The sequence below is a fragment of the Schistocerca serialis genome, chromosome 6, assembly GCF_023864345.2.
Source record: "Schistocerca serialis cubense isolate TAMUIC-IGC-003099 chromosome 6, iqSchSeri2.2, whole genome shotgun sequence".
In the NCBI taxonomy this organism is placed as follows: domain Eukaryota; kingdom Metazoa; phylum Arthropoda; class Insecta; order Orthoptera; family Acrididae; genus Schistocerca; species Schistocerca serialis.
This window is the reverse complement of record NC_064643.1, coordinates 224,867,028-224,893,820: the sequence shown is the minus strand read 5'-3', so window position 1 is coordinate 224,893,820 and position 26,793 is coordinate 224,867,028. Positions and strand designations below refer to the sequence as shown.

The following is a 26,793-nucleotide window of genomic DNA, read 5'->3' as shown; positions in this document are numbered from 1 at the left end:
CAGGAGAATTGTACAAACATTCCATTGTTCGACCACCCATATGGAGGACACAGTAATAGTCATTCTAGGAATAAACAACTGTAAGAGTCGAAAATAAGTTGCCAGGTCAATATGGAATCCCAAGTCCCTTTTACAGGGTTGGGGTTGTTTGGGGAAAGAGACCAGACAGCGAGGTCATCGGTCTCATCGGATTAGGGAAGGAAGTCAGCCGTGCCCTTTCAAAGGAACCATCCTGGCATTTGCCTGGAGCGATTTAGGGAAATCACGGAAAACCTAAATCAGGACGGTCGGACGCAGGATTGAACCGTCGTCCTCCCGAATGCGAGTCTCCCTTTTACAGAGTACTCTACCGCACTGACCCCTTACTTAGCGAGCATTTATTGTGCATCTCTCCCCCAGCACTAACTCTGAAGTGAATAGAGAAAAAAAGGCAGATGACTCCTGTATATAAGAAGAGTACAATAAAGGACCTGCAAAATTGCAGACCAATATCCTCAACATCAGTTTGCTGCAGGATTCTTAAACATATTCCGAGTTTGAATATAGTAAATCTCCTTGAGACCAAAAAGCTTCTGTCCACAAACTAGCATGGTTTTAGAAAGCACAACTTGTGCAAAGCTCAGCTTGCCCTTTAGCCACATAATAACCTGTGAACTAGAGATGAAGGGCAACAGGCAGACTTCATATTCCTAGATTTCTGAATAAACAATTGACATGGTGGCCCACTGCAGCCTTAACGAAGGTACTAGCATACAGAATAGATTCCCAGATAAGTGAGTTACTAAAAGACTTCTGAAGTAACAGAATCAAGTACATTGTCCTAGATGGCGAATGTTCATCAGAGGTAAAGGTATTGTCAAGAGTGGCCCAGGGAAGTGCAATAGGACTGCTGTTATTTTCTATATACATAAATGATCTTGCGGAGAGGGTTAGCATCTATCTGTGGCTGTTGGCTGATGATGCTCTGATGTACGAGAAGGTGTTATCACTGAGTGACCACAGTAGGATACCGCACCACTGCTTAAATTTTGAATAAAAACCATCAGCAATGGTGCCCATAGAGTCCCGACATAAGAAGTCACCCCATTCAGCTAAAGCTTTGTCAAAGAGGAGGGAGGTGCAGACAGAGGTTCAGGCCATCTCTTGCCCTGAGGGTGGGAAACTGTCTCTAAAGGCAGAAAAATCAGCAATGATCAATGGCATGAGGAAACAGAAGGCAATGGAAACCACTGCATTAAAGGCACATAATGTGTATACACAGAACATGTGGCCTGTAATTGGAAATGTGACATGACGATCTCTCCATTGGCAAAAGATTCTGGATTAGAATTCATATCTACAGGAGGGAACTGCCTAGAGGGAGGTGGCCATGAGAGAAAGATCGAATAACCAATCAAAGGACAACATTCTACGAGGCAGGGTGTGGAATGTCAGAAGTGTGAACATGGTATGGAAGTTAGAAAATGTAAAAAGGGAAATGCTAAGGCTCAGTCTGGATGTAGTGGGGATCAGTGAAATGAAATGGAAAGAAGAAAGGATTTCTGGTCAAATTAGTACAGGGTAATATCAACAGCAGCAGGAAATGGAATAATGGGAGAAGAATTCATTATGAACGGGAAGGTAGTGCACATAGATAGATAGCGTGAACAGTTCAGTGATAGCACTGTTTTCATCAGCATCTACAGCAAACCAACACTGATAATGATAGTTGAGGTATACATGCCGACATTGCAAACCAAAGATGACAAGGTAGTGTGTGAGGATATTAAACGGATAATTCAGTACATAAAGGGAGATGAAAATCTAACAGTCATGGGGGATTGGAATGTGGTTGACGAGGATGCAGTAAAAGGAAGGGTTGCGCCAGAATACGGGGTTGGTACTAGGAATGAGAGAGGAGATAGACAGATTGAGTTCTGCAATAAATTTCAGCTAACAATAGCGAGTACTCAGTTCAAGAATCACAAGAAGAAGAGGTATGCTTGGAAAAGGCCAGGAGGTATGGGGAGATTTCAGTTAGATTACATCATAGTTAGGCAGAAATTCCAAAACCAGATACTGGTTTGTAAGGCATTCCCAGCAGCAGATACAGACTCAGATCAAAATTCAGTAGTGATGAAGAGTGGGTTCAAGTTTAAGAGACTAGTCAGGAAGAATGAATGCACACCGAAGTGGAATATGGAAATACTAAAGAACAGAGAGATAATGCTTGAAGTTCCCTGAGGCTACAGATACTGCAATAAGGAATAGCTCAGTACAGTTGAAGAGGAATGGATATCTCTGAAAAGCGCAATCACAGAAGTTGAAAAGAAAAATATAGATAAAAAGAAGGAAAATGCAAACCATGGGTAACAGAAGAAATACTTCAGTTGATCAATGAAAGAAGGAAGTACAAATATGTTCAGGGAAATTCAGGAATACAGAATGGCAAGTCACTTACAAGTGATATAAATAAAGAAATCAAAAAAGGAATGATTGTTGGAAGGACTGACCCAGCATACATAAAAGTTAAAACAACCTTTGATCAAATTAAAGGCAAGGGTGCTAATATTAAGAGTGCAATGAGAATTCCACTGTTAAATGCAGATTAGAGAGCGGATAGGTGGAAAAAGCACGCCGAAGGCCTTTGGGAGGGGGAAGACTTGTCTGATGGCATGACAGAAGAAAAAACAGGAATTGATATAGAAGACATAGGGGATCCAGTATTAGAATCTAAATTTAAGAGAGATTTAGAAGACGAAATCGAATACAGCAAAAGGGAGAGAGATCATTTCATCAGAATTTCTAAAATCATTTGGGGGGGGGGGGGGGGGGGGGGGAGTGGCAACAAAATGATTATTCACATTGGTGTGTAGAATGTATGAGGCTGGTGATATACCATTTGACTTTTGGAAAAACATCACCCACACAATTCTGCAGATTGGACGAGCCGACGAGTGTGAGAATTATCGCACAATCAACATAACATTTCATGCTTACAGATTGCTGACAACAAAAATACACAGAAGAAAGGAAAAGAAACTGATGATGTGTTAGATGGTGATCAGTTTGGCTTTAGGAAATGTAAAGGCACCAGTGACACAATTCTGATGCTGCGGCTGATAATGGCAGCAATACTAAAGAAAAATCAAGAAAAACTCATAGGATTTGTTGACCTGGAAAAAGCTTATGATAATGTAAAATGGTCAAAAATGTTCAAAATTCTGAAAAAAAAATTGGGATAAGCTACAGGGAAAGAGGGGTAAATTATGTACAAGAGTCGAGAGGGGACAATAACAGTGGAAGACCAACAACAAAGTGCTCAGATTAAAATTGATGTCAGACAGGGATGCAGTCTTTCACCATTACTGTTGAGTCTATACACTGAAGAATCAATAATGGAAATAAAAGAATGGTTCAAGAGTGGAATGAATTCAAAGTGAAAGGGTTTCAATGATAAGATTCGCTGAAAACACTGCTATTCTCTGTGAGAGTGAAGAGGAATTACAAGATATGCTGAATAGAATGAACAATCTAATGAGTACAGAATATAGTTTGAGAGTAAATTGAAGAAAGATGTAAGTAATGACAAGGAGCAGAAATGAGAACTGTGAGAAATTCAACATCAGGATTGGTGATCACGAAGGAGATGAAGTTAAGGAATTCTGCTACCTACACAGCAAAATAACCCATGACAGACAGAGCAAGGAGGCCATAAAACGGTGACTATCACAGGCAAAGAGCGCATTCCTGACCAAGAGAAGTCTACTAGTATGAAACATAGATCTTAATTTGAGCAAGACATTTCTGAGAATGTACATTTGGGGCACAGCATTGTATGGTAGTGAGACATGGACTGTGGAAAAAGTGGAACAGAAGAGAATCAAAGCATTTGAGATGTGGTGCTGCAGAAGAATGTTGAAAATTCGGTGCACTGATAAGGTAAGGAAGGGGGAGGTTCTGTGTAAAATTGGTGAGGAAAGGGTTATATGGGAAACACTGGTGATAAGAGGAGACAGGATGATAAAATATGTGTTAAGACCTCCATGGTGGTAGAAGGAACTGTAAAGGGTAGAAACTGTAGAGGAGGTTTAGCTCTAAATGTAGAAAAAATGTTAGGTAATATAAATAAATAGGAAAAGCAATCCTGTATCATGTGAATACAGCATTAACAGATTAATAGTGTGCTGCTTGACACAGTCATGTTGATTAAATACATAGGCAACCTGTTGCAAAGTGATATGAAATGAAACGAGAATGTAAGTCTTGTAGTATGGACGGCAAATGGTTTTCTTTGGCTTATTGGAAGAATTTTAGGAACATGTGGTTCATCTGTAAAAGGAGACTGCATATAGGACAGTAGTCTGACCTATTCTTAAGTACTGCTCGAAGGTTTGGGATTCGCACCAGATCAAATTAAAGGAAGACATAGCAATAATTCAGAGGTGACCTGCTAGATTTGTTACTGGTAGATTTGAACAGCACTCAAGTGTTATGGAGAAGCTTTAGGAACTCAAATGGGAATCGCTGAAAAGAAGTAGACATTCTTTTCACGGAACCCTATTGAGAAAATTTAAGGAACTGACATTTGAAACTGACTGTAGAACTAATACTACTGTGCTGATGTATAATTCACATAATGACCACAAAGATAAGTAGGGACTTGCATGGATGCGTATACACATTTGTTTTTCCTTTGCTGTATTTGTGAGTGGATCAGGAATGGAAATGACTAGTAGCGGTACAAGGTACACTCTGCCACAAACCGTATGGTGGCCTGCAGAGTATGTATGTAAATGGAAATAAATGACACACTATCCAAGACAGCATGCTGGATCCATCAAACCAAGAAATTTTCAATTCAGTCATAAATTTTATTTGATACCCCATATTAGTGCAATTTGCTAGTAAGAGCTAGCATGGTTCCAAGGAAAATGTTATTCGAAAGACCAGAGATATGGCATTTACCTGACTTCCTTCATCCATGACTTTCTGGGTGACATGAGAAAAGTGGGACTTGGATTTCACATGACTGTTTCTGAAATTCATGCTGGGTGGCATGGAGAAGATCATTCTGACTGAGGTAACAAAAAAATGGTTCAAATGGCTCTGAGCACTATGGGACTTAACTTCTGAGGTCATCAGTCCCCTAAACCTAACTAACCTAAGACCATCACACACATCCATGCCCGAGACCGTAGCGGTCGTGTGGTTCCAGACTGCAGCGCCTAGAACTGCTTGGCCACCCCGGCCGGCGACTGAGGTAAACCCATTACACTTGAGCTGAGAATGTGTTCTAAGATTCTAAAACATACGAATGTGAAGGAAATTGGATGTCTCTTCTGTGGATCACTTCGGCTATGTTTTTTGTTGACAGAAGTGACTTATGTGCTTTTCCAACTCTGAGGAACATTTTTATACATGGGATCTATGATATATTATAAGTAAAAAGAGCAGCTAACTCAAGCACAAATTCTGTATAGAATCTGATAGGGCCCTAGACTTCTGTTCAATTTTATAGATTTCAGCCAACGGCACTAATGTGTATATCGCTCATCTTTGCAGCGGTGAGAGAATGAAATGCAATATTCCAGGATTTTTCTTTGTAACGAACATTTTAAAGAATGAATTCAGAATTTCTGCTTTTGCCTTGGTACGCTCAATTCCAGTTCCTGTATCATCATACATGAGCATCTGTACATCATCAATTTGGTACCAGTGACAGCCTTTACATATGACCAGAATTGCTTTGGGTTTTGCAAGAGATCTTTCAGTAATATTCTGCTATAATAATCATTTAAGGCTTCACTCATTGCCTTCTTGACAGCCCATATAGTAGCTTTCTATCCATATATTTATGTACTTTGTTTTGCACTACTGTATGGTAGCCTCTGCTTCTTTACAATGACTACACCAAGGATAATTTTTGAATTTGAAAAATTTGAATTTTTGGTCTTACTTCCAAATTTAAATTTTTTTCTCCATTAAATGTAAGAGGAATGAACATTATATTTTCCGAACTGCTGAACTATAGCTTTTGTATGTCACTGTCTGTCTACACTGCTAAAAATTGCCATGAAAAGAAATGAACTGTGTACACTTTTCTCTCAAGGTATAGGGACAACAAATTTTATTTCTTTAAGTTTTTGTCTTCAATACAATTTTCCTCATTTTTACCAAAAGTTTTACCACCAAAAAATGATAAACAAAAAAGCAACAATAAGAAACTTACTGGTTTCTTCCATATCTGAGATCTGCATTTGCCACATCACTGTCTTCTTGATGTCCTTTCCAGTCCATATAATCCCCAAATGGAAGACTAATGGGAAACTGTAAGCCACGAAACTGCTTCTTTTCAGGATCCCAAACATACTTTGTTTTTTGAAACATAAACCATATGACTGGTTCCTCTGTTACTCCATCCTGAGGAGGAAAAAGAGCTCATAGAATGTGCAGATAAACATAGCAATTGCTGTATTTTATTTATTAGGAAAATTAATGTTCTGCACAAATTGACAGTTGCCAAGAAAGAGTGTTAATACCACTGCAGTGCAGTACAAATACTGTAAAATTATCAACTGTAGGCACACAATCCCAGACACAACAAGAAAATGTTGCACTCTAAAAGAAACAGCTCAATAACATTGTTTATCTAATTGTTGAACAACTTACCAAACAAGAAAGCGCTGGTACATAGACACAATAAAAAAATACACACACACAAACTTCAAGCTTTCGCAACCCACGGTTGCTTCATCAGGAAAGAGGGAAGGAGAGGGAAAGACGAAAGGAGAGAGGGTAAGGAGTCATTCCAATCCCGGGTGAACCAAGAGGTTACGAAGGTTAGGTGGACGGCAGAAAGACACTCTTGGTGGAGTGGGGAGGATTTCATGAACGATGGATCTCATTTCGGAGCAGGATTTGAGGATGTCGTATCCCCGCTGGAGAGCCACATTCAGAGTCTGATCCAGTCTCGGGAAGTGTCCTGTCACAAGTGGGGCACTTTTGGGGTTCTTCTGTGAGAGGTTCTGGGTTTGAGGGGATGAGGAAGTGGATCTGGTTATTTGCTTCTGTACCAGGTTGGGAGGGTAGTTGTGGGACGTGAAAGCTGTTTTCAGGTTGTTGGTGTAATGGTTCAGGGATTCAGGACTGGAGCAGATTCGTTTACCACAAAGGCCTAGGCTGTAGGGAAGGGACCGTTTGATATGGGATGGGTGGCAGCTGTCATAATGGAGATACTGTTGCTTGTTGGTGGGTTTGATGTGGACGGATGTGTGAAGCTGGCCATTGGACAGATGGAGGTCAACGTCAAGGAAAGTGGCATGGGATTTGGAGTAGGACCAGGTGAATCTGATGGAACCAAAGGAGTTGAGGTTGGAGAGGAAATTCTGGAGTTCTTCTTCACTGTGAGTCCAGACCATGAAGATGTCTTCAATAAATCTGTACCAAACTTTGGGTTGGCAGGCCTGGGTAACCAAGAAGGCTTCCTCTAAGCGACCCATAAATAGGTTGGCATACGAGGGGGTCATCCTGGTACCCATGGCTGTTCCCTTTAATTGTTGGTACGTCCGGCCTTCAAAAGTGAAGATGATGTGAGTCAGGATGAAGCTGGCTAAGGTGATGAGGAAAGAGGTTTTAGGTAGGGTGGCAGGTGATCAGCGTGAAAGGAAGTGCTCCATTGCAGCGAGGCCCTGGACGTGTGGGATATTTGTGTATAGGGAAGTGGCATCAATGGTTACAAGGATGGTTTCCAGGGGTAACAGACTGAGTAAGGATTCCAGGCGTTCGAGAAAGTGGTTGGTGTCTTTGATGAAGGATGGGAGACTGCATGTCTGGATCTCATATCATGATCTGGACTTTCAGTGGAGAACAACTCCAGAATTTCCTCTCCAACCTCAACTCCTTTGGTTCCATCAGATTCACCTGGTCCTACTCCAAATCCCATGCCACTTTCCTTGACGTTGACCTCCATCTGTCCAATGGCCAGCTTCACACATCCGTCCACATCAAACCCACCAACAAGCAACAGTATCTCCATTGTGACAGCTGCCACCGATTCCATATCAAACGGTCCCTTCCCTACAGCCTAGGCCTTCGTGGTAAACGAATCTGCTCCAGTCCTGAATCCCTGAACCATTACACCAACAACCTGAAAACAGCCTTCACATCCCGCAACTACCCTCCCAACCTGGTACAGAAGCAAATAACCAGAGCCACTTCCTCATCCCCTCAAACCCAGAACCTCTCACAGAAGAACCCCAAAAGTGCCCCACTTGTGACAGGATACTTCCCGAGACTGGATCAGACTCTGAATGTGGCTCTCCAGCAGGGATACGACTTCCTCAAATCCTGCCCCTAAATGAGATCCATCGTTCCTGAAATCCCCCCCACTCCACCAAGAGTGTCTTTCTGCCGTCCACCTAACCTTCATAACCTCTTGGTTCATCCCTATGAAATCCCCAAACCACCTTCTCTACCCTCTGGCTCCTACCCTTGTAACTGCCCCCGGTATAAAACCTGTCCCATGCACCCTCCCACCACCACCTACTCCAGTCCTGTAACCCGGAAGGTGTACACGATCAAAGGCAGAGCCACGTGTGAAAGCACCCACGTGATTTACCAACTGACCTGCCAACACTGTGATGCATTCTATGTGGGAATGACCAGCAACAAACTGTCCATTTGCTTGAATGGACACAGGCAGACAGTGTTTGTTGGTAATGAGGATCACCCTGTGGCTAAACATGCCTTGGTGCACGGCCAGCATATCTTGGCACAGTGTTACACCGTCCAGGTTATCTGGATACTTCCCACTAACACCAACCTATCCAAACTCCGGAGATGGGAACTTGCTCTTCAATATATCCTGTCTTCCCATTATCTACCAGGCCTCAGTCTCCGCTAATTTCAAGTTGCCGCCACTCATACCTCACCTGTCATTCAACAACGTCTTTGCCTCTGCACTTCCGCCTCGACTGACATCTCTGCCCGAACTCTTTGCCTTTAAATATGTCTGTTTGTGTCTGTATATGTGTGGATGGATATATGTGTGTGTGCGTGAGTGTATACCCATCCTTTTTTCCCCCTAAGGTAAGTCTTTCCGCTCCCGGGATTGGAATGACTCCTTACCCTCTCCCTTAAAACCCACATCCTTTCGTCTTTCCCTCTCCTTCCCTCGTTCCTGATGAAGCTACCGTGGGTTGCGAAAGCTTGAAGTTTGTGTGTGTGTTTGTGTTTTTTATTGTGTCTATCTAACAGCACTTTCTCGTTTGGTAAGTCACAGCATTTTTTTTTAAATATAATAGTTGAACAACTTATATTGTACCAATATTTAAACAGATGATAAAACAGTGTTATTTTTTTATGGCTGAAGGACAACTGCTGGCATCTGGCATTTACAACTCTTAGTTTGAGTTCTAGACATAATATGTAGCACATTCCACGAGAAACAAGAGAAACATGGCAAGAGCACAACTACACCAAGATTATTGTAACCAACTACCACAAACATACCAATATTAACAGCTTTATCCAAATAAACTCAAGTCATTTTTACAGTGCACTACTATCCACTACAGAAAATGTTGATGACACATTATGTTAAAATACAATAAAAGTCTCTGTTTTTTTATAAAGGTCATTCCAGATATTTGACCCAGGATAACACGGAAACAACATATGGTGCTGTCTACACCTAACATAACAGAAATTTCCATCAAATATGTCAACTGCCTACTATCATCACAGTAAGATAAACCTGTACATGTCAATAGGTTGTATTTATTTAGGAAGCGAATACGTCATCTCACTGTCAAAGCGCATTATTTTCCAGTTGGGCTTTCATCATGTATTCGGACATCACACCTCAGGGATCAGTTCTTTATGCAGATAATAAACAGTCACTTTACGACTGTATGAAAACCACAACCTTGAGGAAAAAGTCAAGATCCAGTTTCAACACGAAATAGCAATCAGTTAGCAATACTAGTGAACTGCTGCCCTATGATCTAAGACATTTTTATACGGAAACAGGTTAGAAGCCAAATTTGCTAACATTTCATTAAAAGCCACCAGTTTTTCATTATCTGTCACAAAATTTTCTTGTCTTCAGAGATACATCACGTAGGAAAGAGAACCTAAGAAAAATACTAAACTGTATGTTACTTTTCGTAGTTGCATTAAATGTAAAAAGTTATTGTAAATCCATTAATCAGCTGCATAATACTCAAATATTTAAAATAAGACCACAGGTGAAGAATGGACTTTCTATTCAAGAAAGAATGAGCAAGAAGGTACACGCTTAGTTAGCAAGCCGCAAAATCAGACTTATTTGAACAGATGTCCATAAATTAATGGTTCTATGTGCTAGTTTCAGGATACTTTATTATTTGTGAGTACACACACTTTTTTCAGCTCTTGCCTACCTAACTTTCAATCTACAATATAAGTTGACAGACACTGGACTGAAAGGGTGGTTATATCATACTGCAGCTTACTTTAGTAGTTAAAGATGATTCACAAAGGATGTCATAGAAAAGATGATTCCATAATGCATTTCATACAGACTAGGCAAGCTTTATTGGAAAGTAAGGTTTCACAATCATGTCATCTGATAACATAGGAAGTTAATCAATTATCACAGCACTTGCTCATGGTATAGTATTGGATTTTATGCTCTTGTGACTTCTTAATACTTATTTTATTGCTTCTTTGTTTTTATGATATACTGCAAAGGAGACCTGAACAATTCATACTTTTCCTTAAACTGTTCTCCCACAAAAGAGATTAAACATCTGAAAGTAAAACATTATTTAGGCTCTAAAATACCTGAACAAATAAAAAGCCTACACTATGCACAAATAAGAACATAAATAGCTAAAAATATGTTTCATTGTAATGGAAAGTCCTGGTGAAACAAAAATAATTTAAGGAGTAAAGATAACAACACATCAAATAGCAGGAATGTTGAGTTGTCGAAAGGAACATAAACAAGACTAAAAACTTCACTAGCTTTTAGATGAACACTCCTCATTCCACCCCCAACCCCTCCCACTCACGGCCACACTGAACAGGCTGACTACATCGCACCAACACTGCAATTCTGCAACTTGACAAGGGTGAGGTGGTTGAGTTGGGAGGCAGGAGGACAGTTGGTGGAAGGGTGACTGATGGCTGGGAGGGAGAAGCAATGGGTGCACAGGTTGGAATGTGGAACAGCCACATATTCCAGATAGCTCATGCAGTGCTTGATTACATGTAGGAGTGGCTTGGGGGTGGGGAGATGGACAGGGAGAAGAGTTTGTGGGGAAAATACTGAGGATGTAGGATGAGTGAAGTTAGGGTCCTGGGGCAGAGGTGGAGGTGGGTGTGGGCCAGGGGGCCAGCAGAGATTGAGGATTACTGATCAAATGATGTGTTGCAAGGACAACTCACAGATACATAATTCAGATAAGCTGACATAGAAAGATCCAAATGGCAGGAGCTGTGAATCAAACTCCATCCACAGGCCCTGGCGTGTTGCAAGGACAACTCACAGATACATAATTCAGATAAGCTGGCATAGAAAGATCCAAATGGCATGAGCCATGAATCAAACTCCATCCACAGGCCCTGGCAGGTCAATCAGTACTGATGACCTACCATGTAATCCTCTGCCAATGGTGTCACTCTAAGCAGTATGGAGGGCGTGAGGCCAGCACACCACTCTTCCAGCTGTTTTCACATTTTTTGTCCTGAAGCTGTGACGATTTGGTCAACTAGATGTTCAGCTGGCACCATGAGGCCAAGTGCATCTGTTACAGTTCACCCGTCAAGGAAAAATCTCTTGTACGTTGGCTGTCCTGACCAGTCGGCCATTGAAATCAAGCCACTACCAAATAGTATGGACAGGTGGCTGGCTGTTATGCCCACATAAAATACTGAGAAGAAACTGCAGCAGAACTGATATATGATATTAAACCTTTCACAGTTGTTATTTGGCTAAGAAAAGAAGGAAAATGACATTTGCTTTGTTATAAACAAAGATACGTAATCAGGCAGAATACGGCACTGCGGTTGGCAAGACTGATATAAGACAACAAGTGTCTGGCGCAGTTCTTAGATCAGTTACTGCTACTACAATGGCAGGTTATCAAGAATTAAGTGAGTTTGAATGTGGTGTTATAGCTGGCGCATGATCAATGAGACACAGCATCTCCGAGGTAGTGATGAATTGGGGATTTTCCTGTACGACCATTTCACGAGTGTACCGTGAATGTCAGGAACCTGGTAAAACATCAAATCTGCAACATCGCTGCAGCCGGAAAAGACCCTGTGAGAATGGGAACAATGACGACTGAAGAGGATCGTTCAACATGACAGAAGTGCAAACCTGCAAACTGCTGCAGATTTCAACGCTGGACCATCAACAAGCATCAGCGTGCGAACCGTTCCATGAAACATCTTCAATATGGGATTTTTCCACTGGCCACCAAACTCCTCAGACATAAACATTATTGAGCATATCTGGGATGCCTTGCAACATGCTGTTAAGAAGAAATTTCGATCCCCTCATACTCTGGACAGCCCTGTAGGATTCATGGTGTCAGTACCGCCCACCACTACTTCAGACATTAGTTGAGTCCATGCCATGTCATGTTGGCACACTTCTGCATGCTCATGGAAGCCACACACATTAGGCAGGTGTACCACTTTCTTTGGCTCTTCAGTGTACAAGGGTAATCCCAAAAGTAAGGTCTCCTATTTTTTTTTATATGTACATAGACCTGTTTATTTCTACAATGGTTTACATCAGTTTACAGATTGAACATTTAGCTATTTCTCGACATAATGACCATTTATGTCGATCCATTTTTGTAGACGCTGTGGCAGTTTTTGTATGCCCATGTCATACCAGCTCGCCACCATGCTGTTCAGAAAGTTATGAGCTGGCATGATTATTGCTTGGTCTCAGGTGTAAAGTGGTATGCTCAGGTTTCATCACCCATGACAACTGAGTCCAGAAAGTTGTACTGTTCGGCCGCAAGGCGGTGAAGAAATGTGCGGGAAGCATCAACTCGTTGTCGCATGTGGTCCTCAGTCAGCATGCGTGACACCCATGTTGCGCACACCTTCCGGTAGTTCAATGTTTCCACTAAAATTCTGTGAGCGGTGCTTCGGGAAACCTCAGGAACCAACGTGCAGAGATCATCCAGGGTGATCCGCCAATCTTCATGCTTGCTTTGCTCAACCTTCAACACTGTCTCCTCCAAAATTGACAGTCTCCCATTCCTTTGTTCGTCATGGATTTTGGTCCAACCAGCTGCAAACTCTCTACACCACTTATGAATATTTTTGACATCCATGCACGACTCACCATACATTTTCGTCAACTGGGGATGGATTTCAATCGGCGCAATGCCCTTTGCTTTCAAAAACCGAATAATTCACACTTGGCGGTAACGTCCAACAGAAGCTCCATTCTCAACGGCCGCCAAGCCAAGACTGAGTGCCTCAGCGTGGCGTGTGCATGTTTACACACAGCACATGAAGCACTCTTCATAATAGTGTGACCAACTGCCACACAGAGTTCTGTACTTATAAAAAAATAGGAGACCTTACTATTGGGATTACCCTCTTATTTTCTCATGCAAATAAATGTTGACATTTTGAAATGTTTGTACAGTTTTGTGTTCTTTCAGTGCCTTGTCAGCTTGTAGAATTTACCAAATGGCCATTGTCAAGAATATGCATAACTAACTTTGCTTTTGAGAGTAATAAAACCTACTAACATTACTAGACAATGAACTGGCTTCCAAACTTGTAAGAAAATTTTTTAAGTTGAACACTGCAGTAATTAACTTAAATTGTGCTTTCCTACTAAAGGCAACAAAGAGAAAGCATTGTAATTAGAATTTTTGAATGAGAAGACAGTAGACCCAAAGTCTACTACTGACATTCTTAGCTTCCCACAGGCATCATTTATATGACATAATATTTTATATGACATAATATTTTGAATTCTTCTTCAAAAATAACATGGAGAAGCTGGCAAATGTCATTTTAACCTACTTTTCAAGGCAGAAATAAATCATATTCTTGTGTAGGCCACGTCTGTTAAAGAACCTCACCGGGGAGCTAATGAATTTGTCTGTATGTTTGGTCTTCAAAATACCCTGTTTCTCATGAACTCTCACCCAAGTTCAAAAAGCTTTGAGATAGCTTCATTATTGTGAAAAAAGAGTTTCTGGTTGTATAAGAAGCAACTTATTGAACCACATGAAGAGAAACAGTTTCAGGCAGAGATGAAGGAAATATTGCAATGCACCTGGTTGCACCTCCAAACGATAGTACGTTTAAAATTACTTGATAGTTGATCTCTGTCCCTTGCCACTACAGTTTTGCCACATCAGCTGCCAGCTACTGTTCAGTTATAGACAACACACAAACACGGCAAGTTACTTCAGAAATTATGCTATTAATGTGTAACGCGGAGTAATGTTGAAGGTGGCCACTGCGAGGTATTTTGGAAATGCGAGATAGTCTGTCAACTGCTGATTTTAAGGGGTTGCGGCAGGAGATGCATTTTGTAGCCCTGAATTGCAACTTGTGTTCTATGCTAACCTCAACCTTGTGATGTATCTGAGAAAGCATTGGTCAACATTCTGTGGCAGAACTAAAATCACCGTTGCTTTGTTCACGGCTATTAAAGCTAACTTCTACGAGCAAACTCGAGAAAGAAAAAGTTCAGTTTCAGTGCTAAACGTGAACTGTACTTTCTTGCTATCATTGGTTACTTGAAACTATCCTCTCAGTGAATACACTTGGCACTTTTACATCCCAGCTGATATTACTCAGGCAGTGAATTGTATTTAGGTGCAGGCAGCACTTTCGCTTAAGCTGGCAAAGATGGGGAATCCATATCAACTGAGAATTGAAGGCCAGTGCTAAAAAGCGATAAGTCTCTACCACACTGAGTAATTGGTCATCGTGGTAAAGATCTGTTTCTTGGTGAACAGTATGACATCAACACAAGCGCATGACGCGAGTCCTGGCGATGGGAAACTGAAAGCCATGTGTGAGGGCTGCTGCTTGTGCTTTTCGTATGGTGTCTTGCAGTCGACGTTCAACGGCAACCACACTAGAGGAGCAATAGTAGAGGTAAAACTCGTCAGCATACAAGGAGGGTAATGCTGAGGACCCAACAGCTGCTGCTAGACCATTGATAGCTACTAGAAGGAAAGGGACAGTCGGTACAGAGCCCTGCAGGTCCCCATTCTCTTTGGTATGGGGAGGTACTGTAGGAAGCACCAACTCGGATGCAGAACGTACAGTGCAACAGGAAGTTCTTGATGAAAATCAGGAGTGGACCCCAGAGATCATCCTTGTGCAAGGTTGCAGGAATGTGGTGTCGTCATGTGGTGTTATAAGCCTTTTGGAAGTCGAGGAAGGCGGCTATAAGATGTTGACGTCAGACAAAAGCTGTTTGTATGGCAGACTACAGGTAAACCAGGTTATCAGTAGTGGAATGGCCTTTGTGAAACCTATCCTTGGATGGCGCAAGAAGACCCCGAGATTCAAGGAGGCAACACAAATGCTGGATCACCATGCGTCAAGCAACTTACAGAAAAAAATTTGAGACTTATTGGATGATAATGTCCCTGCCTAGAGGGTGCTTACCCAGTTTCAGTACTGGGAGAATGGTATTTCTCACCACTGTGATGGGAACTCACCCTCACTCCAGATGTGGATAAAGATGGCAAGGATATGAAGGTGACAGTCCACAGGTAGGTTCTTGATCAATAGGTTGTATCAGGGCAGTGGACTAAAACACTGACCAATCCCCATTCACTGAATGGAGCATTATGTGGCTCCAGGCAGCTTGCAGTGAAAGACAATTGCTTTTGCTCCATCCACTGTTTTAGGATTTGAAAGGCAGGTTGATAATTCTCAGACGTTGAGGCTTGAGCTTAGTGCAGAGAAAAATGTTCAGCAATGGCATCTGGATCAATGCAGACAGTGCCATTCAAGGTAATACCAGGTACGCTTGCAGGTGTCTGGTATCCATAGAGACATCTGATCTTAGCCCAAACCTGTGACGAAGAGGTATGTGGCCCCACAGTTGAAATGTACTGTTCCCAACATTCTCGCTTCCATCTTTTTATTAGGTGGCAGACCAAGGCACGGAGTCACTTAAAGGCAATGAGGTGCTCCATTGATGGGTGACACTTATCACATTGGAGAACCAGCCAATGGTATTGAATGACCTCTGCTACTTCCAAGGACCACTAAGGTACTGTCTGCACTGGGGCAGGCCAGTGAAAAGAGGACCTCTAAATCAGCTGCCAAAAGAATGGCTGCAGTTGTATTCTGGACTGCCTCATCAATATCTCCAAGTGGCAAGGATCCAAGGTTGACAGCAGAGGTGGAAGGACCCCAGTCAGCACTGTTGAAAGCCCATCTGGGCAGGTGTCCAGGGGAGTGACACAGAGAGAGGGGTAGAGGGGTAGGACAATGAGGAAGTGGTTACTACCACACAGGTCATTGTGGACCCCCCCCCCCCCCCCCAGTGGATGGATGGGAGAAGAAAAAGGCTGCAAATGGAAACATCAATGGCCGAAAAACTTCTGTCTGCCACACTGAAGTGTGTGGGGGGTAACAATATTCAAGAGGCAAAGGTAAGTTGTGCCAGTAAATTTTCGAGGTCTTTACCATGGCCAGTGACCATGATTCCACGCCGCACAGGGTTATGGGCACTGAAACCATTCAAGATTAGAAAAGGTGGGGGGAGCTGAGAAACCAATGCAAACAGTATGTTCTGAGACACTTCACAATCTGGGAGAGAGGTAAACACTGCAGATGATAATGTCCTGAAATGTCCTTTCCCGAACAGCATCCAAAGATGTATTAAGAGGCATGAATTCACTATATGCAGTGTCTCGGACATACATGCAAACTGTACCCAATACCCTGCCATTAGTAGCATGATTCTTATACTATCCCCAATATCCATGAAGGGCTGAGGTCTGCTTTGCTGGAGAGCAAGTCTCCTGAAGGGCAATGCAGAAGGCAGGTGTAATGTTTAAAAGATGATGTGGCTCAGCCACATGGTGGAAAAAACTGCTACAATTCCACTGTCTATGTACAGTGAGGCCATGATGGGACAAAGGAGCAGGTTATGCCTTACAGTCACCTGCAACCACTGTTGAGGGGTTATGGCATCAAAATACATAGCTTTAGGTTCCACTGTGTGGTGCGGACTGGGTCCTCAGGGGCCGCTGGAATCTCTGCCTCAGTCACACAAGTGGAACAGGTGGGATCTAGTGGCATGGGGGTCACCGTACCGTCCTCCTCCTTGGGGGACTTTTCTTGCCTTTCCTCTCCTTAAAGGATTTCGATGACTGCAAGAGTTTCTCTGAATCAGTTTCAGGTAAAGATGACGATCGCTAAGCCCTGTGACCAGCAGCCTGTGGCTCCTTCAGCCACTGGGTGATGTCCAGCTGTAGACAGGTGGAAACCTTGTAAGGAAGTGTCCCAAAGGACCCTTTCCTGGCAAGAGAAGCTGCCAGAAGGTGATTTCCATCCGGTTTGGAGATGGGGACCAATATCCCCGGTGGGCGCGAAACCATCAAATCCCAATGTAGGTGTGGGGGAAGCAGCAAGAGGGGAATCCCCAACCATCAGGAGGGCTGGTATGGTTGAGTGGCCCTGAGGGACTGCTATAGGAGGTGTAACAGGCAGGGGTACCGTCACCAAAGGGGGTGACGTCATCATAGCTGTAGCATATGACTGTTTGACATGCTGGGCGCAATCGCTCGTACTACTTCTTGGCCTCTCAGTAACTGTGTTTCCCCCGAGTCTTCTATTTTCTTTTTCTATCTCCCTGGAAAATAGTGCAATCTGGTGAGCAGGTGCTTTCCACAGTTGACACAGGTGGTGGGAGGTACAGGGAGTATCTGCAAGTAGCACTTGTCCACAATCTTGACAGATGGTATGTGCCCAAATTTTAGACACTTGAAGCACCACACGGTGGATGGGTGGGGGTACACTCATACGGTTTCACGTCACATCAGTATACCATCACCTTGACCTTCTCAGGCAACGAATCACCCTCAAAGGGCAAGATGAAGGTACCAGTAATGAGCCTACTGTGCTTTGGCCCCCTATGCACATGATGGACAAAGTGTACACCCCGTCGCTCCAAGTTGATGCGTTACTCATCATCAGATTGTAAGAGCAGGTCTCTGTGGAAAATTATGCCCTGAACTAAATTTAGACTGCTATGTGGAGTGACGGTCATCGGTACATCACCCAGCCTGGTTCAAACGTACCTAAGTTCTCCACAAAGAGCAAGGGCTTTGTGGCCAAGAAGGAATCACCTTCAGTCCTTGTACAAACCAAGTATTGTGGGTGGTATTGCTCTGCTTGCCGCTTAGCCCCACATTCTCCCCCTGGCGTAGACAGGGAAGGGAACAGTTTAGTGTCGTATCTCTCTGCAATGAGAAAGGGCTGTCCTTTCATAGAAACTGCTTGGGCCATATGACCATCAGCAAGAGATAACTTTATCCAGTTCATTTGCAGCTGATCTGCAGTGGTGCCACCCACTCTAAACAGGGGCTCTTCCCATGGGCACCACCCAGCCTCAACATTGACTACCTGGCCAGTAACCTGTTGCTCAGAGTCCCCATGTCCCAGTCATGACAGGCACACACTCTTTGGCATACATGGGGAGTTTTCAGCTCAGGCACCAACAGTACAATTCCTGCTTGGTCAGGGAGCAACCAACGTGCAGGTATTTGATGACCCCCCTCACAATCGGATGGCTACTGTGCTGGGTTTTGTGTGTATTACTATACTAAAGGGAAGGGTACACAGATGGAATGCCACAAATGTCGAGAGCACATCGCATTGGGCCACCAGCCCAACACCACTTGCACTGCTGGAGAATTCTGAAAATTGGTGGCAGCTAAAACCCAACAACGGGGACCATGTGTCTAGTTAATGAAAAGTTGTAGAATACATTGAAAGTGGAAACTAGAGGCCCAATCGTAAACCAGGTCCAAGTATGGTCAGCAGCTAGAAAACCATCTGATGGAGAGCCGGTGAGGAAATGGGGCAGTGGATATATAAGCAGGCAGCACGCAAAGTAAGTAATGCTGCAAAAGCTGGGTGCCCGTGGTAGCCAAGTATGTATTCACAAAAGGATTGTGAGCCACCTGGGGGTGTATGTGTGTGTTTGTGATGTGGTTATCATGTATGACGAAATACAAAATAAAACTGACAGACCCATGAATTAAAATCAAAATACATCAAGAAAAAATCCTAGACATGGAATTGGAAGTGAACTGACCACTTGTTGTGGTAATTTCGCAACAGCGAATGGTTCGGGTGTGATGTTGAGCGCTCTAATTGGAGGAAACCAACTCCAACGCACGAAGTGTCAACTATCAAGTAATTTTAATCAGACTATAAGGTGACAATACTTATGGTCACAGATTCATGCAAGTCGGTGATCACTGCCATAGATTCGAGGTGACAATAAACAAGCCAGAAAAATAAGCAGACAGAAAATAACGCCAAAACTGACAAAGAAAAGTCACTGAAATTGGCAAACCATAACACTGATAGAGAGTGTACAATAAAAAGAAATTTTCTTGCCCCTATCCTATTTTTCTGACAGCAGTAGTCATTACATGGTCAAGACATAGACCCCACACTACACATGATGAGTGAAATATGGGCTTAAGAAGCACTGTAGGAAAACAAACAAAAAGAATACGACACTCCAATGGTTCTGGGGAATATTTATTATAGTTCCAAAATAAGTTAATGTGTAACTCAGATGATATACCTTAGCTTGATGTACAGACACTAGTTCAGAGGACCCATTGTTGGCTGTTGGTACAACTTTTGCCACTTTCGCTTTGAAAGGATCATTAGTCTGAAAAACAGTAATACACTCTTTTAAATAACCTATACCAATAATACTGTACTTATAATACAACAAAGCAATGCACAGATAGCAACATACTAAATGACAATGAAGGAAGCACAACACTGAATCCTAATATAGCACAGTTAACATCTTTATTGGACTTAATTAGCATGTATTTACTTAGGGTAGGCTAGTACCTAAAAATGTATTCATTAGCTGCTAGTGTTATCCCAAATATTTTCAAATTTTGAATATTTGTTGAATTACCATCAACTTGGTACAAATATCTACTGAATAATCTACACACTTTTGGGGGCTTGTTGATTTTTCCAACAAATGTCACTTTTTCTCTCTTGCGCTTTTTATCACATTGTTGGATATCATGACAAGTGGATGATTATGTGTCTTTGAGATGTGGGATGGATTTTAAGTTTTTCACTCTTTGTACTGTTATAAATGTCCTATTTGGCGTCATCAATTTCCTATGCCTCCCACATTCCTATAATTAGGCTTGTTGTAAATTTTCATACCTATTCTTTTCTATCAATATAAATATCTGCAATTCCTCAGACCAACAGCTAGGGGCATATTCTAAGGCAGGAAAGCTACTTGATACAATTTCCACTTTACTGCACAACTTTCTGACATTACAGGTGACAGTAAGGTAGACATTGGCAACTTCAGGAGATGGATATTAAAGCAGCCTTTGTGAACTGAGAAACCAGTGCAGTTTTTGACTATTTTCTTTCTATTGAAATGCAAAATGCAATCATATCTTTAAATTTTACTCATCAAATTCTCCCAACGTTACTTCAATAATAAAAGCTGCAACAGGCTGTCTTTTACTCATAATGATTAATTTTATTCATCAATATTTCACTTTTGGTGCTTGGTTTGTGATATGGGAGTAAGTCATCAGACACAAGATTTCATGTTCACATTTGTTAGCTTCACCAGCTCACAACCAGAGCAATGAGTGTAGCCTTTAATGACTACCGTAGGAGAATATTGTCTAATGATCTTTCACAAAACTCAAAGAAATTCCAGTCGTATGTAAAGGCATTTAGTGGAATCAAAGTTAGTGCCCAACACCTGGTAAATGAGACAGGCACTGAAACTGAGGGTAGCAAAGAAAAGCTGCAATTCTTAAATCTGTTTTCAAATGTTCCTTTACAAAGTAAAACCCAGTTTAAAACAGACCAAAGTTCCAAGGCCTAATGAAATCCCTAATAGATTCTTTACTGAATTTGCAGATGAGCTAGTAGTTTGAAGAAAGCACAGGTCATACCCATCTACAACACAGGTAGTATATGTGATTGTCAAAACTATTCCTTGACATCAATTTCTTATAGAATCTTAGAACTTATTCTGAGTCCAGACATAATGAGGTATCTTTAACTGTATGACCTCTTACATGCCAACCAGGATGAATTCCAAAAAAATCGATCACACGAAACCCAACTCGTATGACGTACTGAAAGCTTTGGATCAAGGCAATAAGGTAGAGGTGGTATTTCTTGATTTCGGAAAGCATTCAACTCAGTACCACACTTATGCTTATAGTCAAAAGTACAATTTTATGGTGTATCAATCGAAATTTGCACTGTACCGAGGACTTTTTTGTAGGGAGGCTGTAGCGTACTATCCTGGATGGAGAGCCATCATCAGCTGTACAAGTAATTTTGAGTGTGCCCATGGGAGGAGTGCTGGAACTCTTGGTATTCAAGTTGTATATTAATAACCTTGTGGACAATATTAATAGTAGCCTCAGACTTTTTGCAGATGGTGCAGTTATCGATAATGAAATACTGTCTGAAAGAAGCTGCAGCAATATCCTGTAGATTTTGGAAAGATTTCAAAGTGGTACACAGATTGGCATGTTACTTTAAATGTTTCAGAGATGCAAAATTTTACACTTCATGAACCAAAAAAATGTAGTATCCTATGAGTTTAATATCAGTGAGCCACAGTTGGAACTCGCCAAACCGTACAAATACCTGGTTGTAATATCTTGTACGGATATGAAATGGATGATTACATACACTCAGTTGTGGGTTAAGCAGGTGGTAAACTTTGGTTTATTGGTAGAATACTTGGGAAGTGCAACCATTCTACAATGGAGATTGCTTACAAATCACTCATGGGAGCCATTCTAGAATATTGCTCAAGTATGTGGGACCTTTACCAAATAGTATTAACAAGGGATATTGGGCATATACACAGAAGGGCAGCACAAATGGTCACAGGTTTGCTTGACTCATCAGAGTGTGTCACAGAGACTCTGAAGAAACTGAACTGGCAGACTCCTGAGGACAAGACGTACACTACCCTGAAAAAGTCTACTAAAAGTCTCTGCATGTCCATTTTTTCAGAGATGGTTGTGGGGCTCAGCTGTTCAGTACAGAATGTCAAATCAAACACCTTTCACCCATCTAATTTCTGAACTGTTATTTTACTGGGTTCCCAGTTTTGGCGATTTATTATGCCACCTTCAGGTGCTCTGACTGACATGCAGGAAGATTCCAAGCTCTGTTCCTGTCAGGTTGAAGTGATTGCTTATCAAGCAGAAATCTATTTAAAGGTACCAGTCTTTGAATGTTGGCCCCTATTTTGACCAGAACTGAGGTTGGAAACTTCCTACACGTTGGTCAGGCGGCCTGAAGATGGTATAATAAATCGCCAAAACTGGTAGCCCAATAAAATAATGATTTGGAAAACAGACAGCTGAAAGGTATTTGATTTGACTATCTACTAAAAGCTTCAAGGACTGGCTTTAAGTGATGACTCTTCCACATCAACTCTGTATCATTCACATTAGGATTGTGAGGACAATTAGAATAACTACAGCACGCAAACAGGCATTCAAAACAATCATTCTTCCAGCACCTTGTACACGAATGGAATGGTAAGAAATCCTAATAACAAATATAATGGAATGTACCCTCTGCCATGCACTTCTCGGTGGTTTGTGGAGTATAGGTGTACATGTAGAAATAAATTGTCAATGTCCAATCAAAGCTATGCATCAGGCTACACTAAAGCTTAGTTGGTAAACCACACAACCCGCATTTCAAAAAATATTGTCAGTGTTTCATTTTCTTCCAGTTTGCACATATATGTCACAGGACCATTAGCAGAGCAGGAATTCACAACTACCATCCATTATTGTAGTAGGGCCTACATACAATTCCACGACAGATAAATACAGCAAACCATCATCTATTCTTGAAGACAGCCTCTCTTCGCAACTTCTATTGCAAATTGCATTATGAACATCACTGTGAGAGATTCTTTCAGTGCTATGTGGTTGAAAAATTTCATATTTATAAATGAAAAATTCAAACTGTGGATGCTTTACAGTACCAATTTAATGACTTGGTTTATTGCTCACATGGTCATAATAAGATGTTTGTGTTGACAAATACTGTCTGCCAATGGCCTTTTAAGCCATAAATCTGGTCACAAAATAAAGTAATGTTGCAGGACATCCAATGTTAGTGGCTTTCTATTGAGTCAGGAATATAATAGACATCAACATTTGATACATAAATGTAAAAACCAATACCTTGTGTTTCCTTTTGGTGACTCTTCGCTGTTCAGTCAACTGAGTAAATTGACTAGGATTTTTTTTATATATGACATCCCCGGAAGATTACCAGTAATAACTCAACTGAAGGTGGACGAGAAATGTCACGAGGAATAGGTTCTGATCAACATATGAAAAATACGAGTTCCCTGATACAAAAATCATCACAATTCTGGCATTATCAGGTACCCAAACAAAATGCAAAGTTGAAAATATTTACAAAACAGTTGGTTAGTTTCATGTTCCATAGATTATTTGCACAATAAATCATGACTTGGAATGATTTCTTTTCCATTCCCATCACACATCAAATTGTAAATATGGCAACATGCTGACCATTTACTAGTTTCTCTCTCTCTCTCTCTTTAAAAATAAATAAATAAATAAGAAAAAAGCTGTACGCAATACCTACTCACCAACTTTTTCACACATTACAATAGCACAAAATCTACATCTATACTCTGTAAACCACTATGCATGGCAGAGGGTACATCCCATTGTAATAGTTATTAGGGTTTCTTTCTGTCCCATTCACGTCTGGAAGAATGAATACCTCCGCGAGTGCAGTAATTAGTTCTAATCTTATCCTCACAATCCCTGTGTGAGTGATACGTAAGGTGTTGTACTATATCCCTAGAGTAACTACTTCAAGCCGGTTCTTGAAACTTTGCTTATAGACTTTCTCAGGATAGTTTATGAGTTTTCAAGAGTCTGCAACTTCAGTTCCTTCAGTATCTCTGTGACACTCTCCCATGGATTAAACAAACCTGTGACCATTTATGCTGCCCTTTTCTGTATACGTTCAACATCCCCCATTTAGAGCACGCTGCCAATCTCTGCACCATGTTGAAATATTATCTATATCTGACTGAATATTTATGCAGCTTCTCTCAATATTAGCCTACTTCATTATAGATAACTACATCATCTGCAAAAAGCCTGATTTTACTATTAATATTGTCTGCAAGGTCATTAATATACAATGTGAACACCTAGGATCCCAACAAACTTCCCTGGGGCACACCTGACGTTACCTCTACATCTGATGCTGCCACTCCATCCAAGATAACATGCTGTGTCCTCCCTACCAAAAAGTCCTCAATCCAATCACAAATTTCACTTGATACCTCACATGATTGTACTTTTGACATTAAGCGTAGGTGGGGTACTGGCTCAAATACTTTACAGAAATCAAGAAACACTGCATCTACCCGGTTGCTTCCCACAAAACAGAAGTAGTCAAGGAGAATTTTTTTCAGCTTGTTTTCAAATTTTACTCTACTGTCTGACAGACATTTTATATCATCCAGTAAGTGATTAAAACTTTTGGCTGTGGCACCGAGCAGCCCTCTCAATGCTAAAGACAGTATGTTATGAACTGTCAGTAATAGTAACTGCAAATCTATACCGCATCAAATTTTTATTGCTATGTCATCATAGAAAACTAAAGTATAAATATCAAAGGGCTGTGAAACAAACACAAAACTTACAATAAGATTAAACAGCATATCAGCAACAGCCTACTGTCTTAACAGATATTCACAACTAAATGCAATACCTGTGGATTACCGGAAGCTGGTCTTCTGCAAAGATATTTCAAACACACTGCACCTAAAAATGTCATCAGACAACACCACACAGTTACATCATGAGTAAAAGCCAATGGGCTATACCATGTGTAGTATAACAAATACTATGATATCAGTCTAGGTAATAGTCTAATAATATGCTAAGTTTGTGATATGCAACTCTAAATGAAGATTTATTTGATATGATTTTTAAATTCTACACTTACAAGTCTTTCTCCAGAATAAACTGTCTTAACATTTAATAATTGACCATTTTCGCGTTTACAAGTTAATTTATCTACACTCATAATTTGGGTTTGTAGTTGAAATTAACACTATAAATACAGATACTGCCATCTGCTCCATACTAAATATGGTGAAAACATCATGCTGCCATATAAGATTACACAGATACCTAGGTCATTTATGTATGTATAAAATTACTGACAGTACTACGAAACTCAATATTTCTTTCAAAAAAATTGTACAGACAAGGATACTTTAGTCACCAAATTTGTTAGGTTTATAGCATATACCATATAAAATTGTGAAAAAGTTTTCGTGTTTTCTTTCTGATTTACACAACATCAAAGTCTTATAAAAATTACTTAGGTAATTAACTATGTGAATAGGTTCACTCATTAGAAGCCAGAAGTGGTGGGATCTCTAACGAAATTATTGTCGATGAATGTCTTTTCACAGCTAGACAACAATACTATTTTTGTTCTGAATATTCCTATTCACGGTACTGAGCAACCTGTAGACGATTTAAAAAAAATCAAACTTTACAGCAAGTTCTAACACATTCAGTAGTTGACAGTTTATCAGCTGAAAGCTTTCTAAAAACAACTGTAAACAAGTTGTGTACCAGCTGTTGACACAACGTCAGCAATGTATTTCTCACAACAGGACGCACTCAAAAATAAACTTACACTTTTGCATGTTAGAAAGCAGTGTACATGTACAGACCAGTGGCAGCAAAGGCAGCTCAATATTTGCAGCAAACCGATCACCGCCACTCCTATCAGACCGGCTTCATAATATTCCTCAACTCCATACACGGTAACCCAAATATATATCCACAGTCCATAAAGACACATAAACGGTAAAATGTATCCATGGAAAAGCAATTTTCTTGGTATATGCAAACTGACACACTGCACCAGTTCATCGATACGTGCTTCCCCCTTCATTATTTTGGAATTAACACGAGACTGATGCAAACCACGTCTTTGCACTTCATGTGGCACACTATCTTTGTTGAAGCAAGGCTTCCAACATAAACAATCATGTTCGAGAAAATGATTGTCACTGCTTTGCGACCAGTGCCCTATGATGATCGATTTTTCGGCTAGTCGAATGTTAGTCAATAACGTTCATTTTACTTTACAATACGTTTATGCCATCAGTAATTTTCTACTTCGTTAAAGACTGTTAAGAGTTTGCTAACTGCTGACTCCGATGCATTGCAGCAACTGCCCACGTTTCGCATACCCCATAATACTCCTTTTGCAGTCGGCAGTAGAGTATCGACCGCAAATGAACAGCAGAAAGTCGGTCAGGCCCAGCGGTTCATTTGAAGTTTCTGTTCGGGTTACACGTTGCCGTTAGAATGTTGATACGGTTAGAATGTTGTGATCAGAAAATACGGACGACTTTGTAAACTATATTACCTTAAGAGTACTATTGGCTGGAGACGCAAGAAGACTGGTAGCAGGTTTAAAACGCAACAAACAATGCTTAGTTGT

The 26,793-nt window shown here is 41.2% G+C and overlaps 1 protein-coding gene across 1 annotated transcript in view; it reads right to left on the bottom strand.

Moving 5' to 3' along the window:
- LOC126483772 (endoplasmic reticulum transmembrane helix translocase) overlaps window positions 1-26,371 on the bottom strand; it is a 193,491-nt gene extending 167,120 nt beyond the window's left edge. The window contains exons 1-3 of the mRNA XM_050106925.1: window positions 25,978-26,371; window positions 19,808-19,897; window positions 6,212-6,402 (exon numbers count right to left, since the gene is read on the bottom strand). Coding sequence (XP_049962882.1) covers window positions 6,212-6,402; window positions 19,808-19,897; window positions 25,978-26,238 — 542 coding nt within the window. The 5' untranslated portion in view covers window positions 26,239-26,371. The remainder of the gene's footprint in view (window positions 1-6,211; window positions 6,403-19,807; window positions 19,898-25,977) is intronic.
- Window positions 26,372-26,793: the final 422 nt, after the last annotated feature.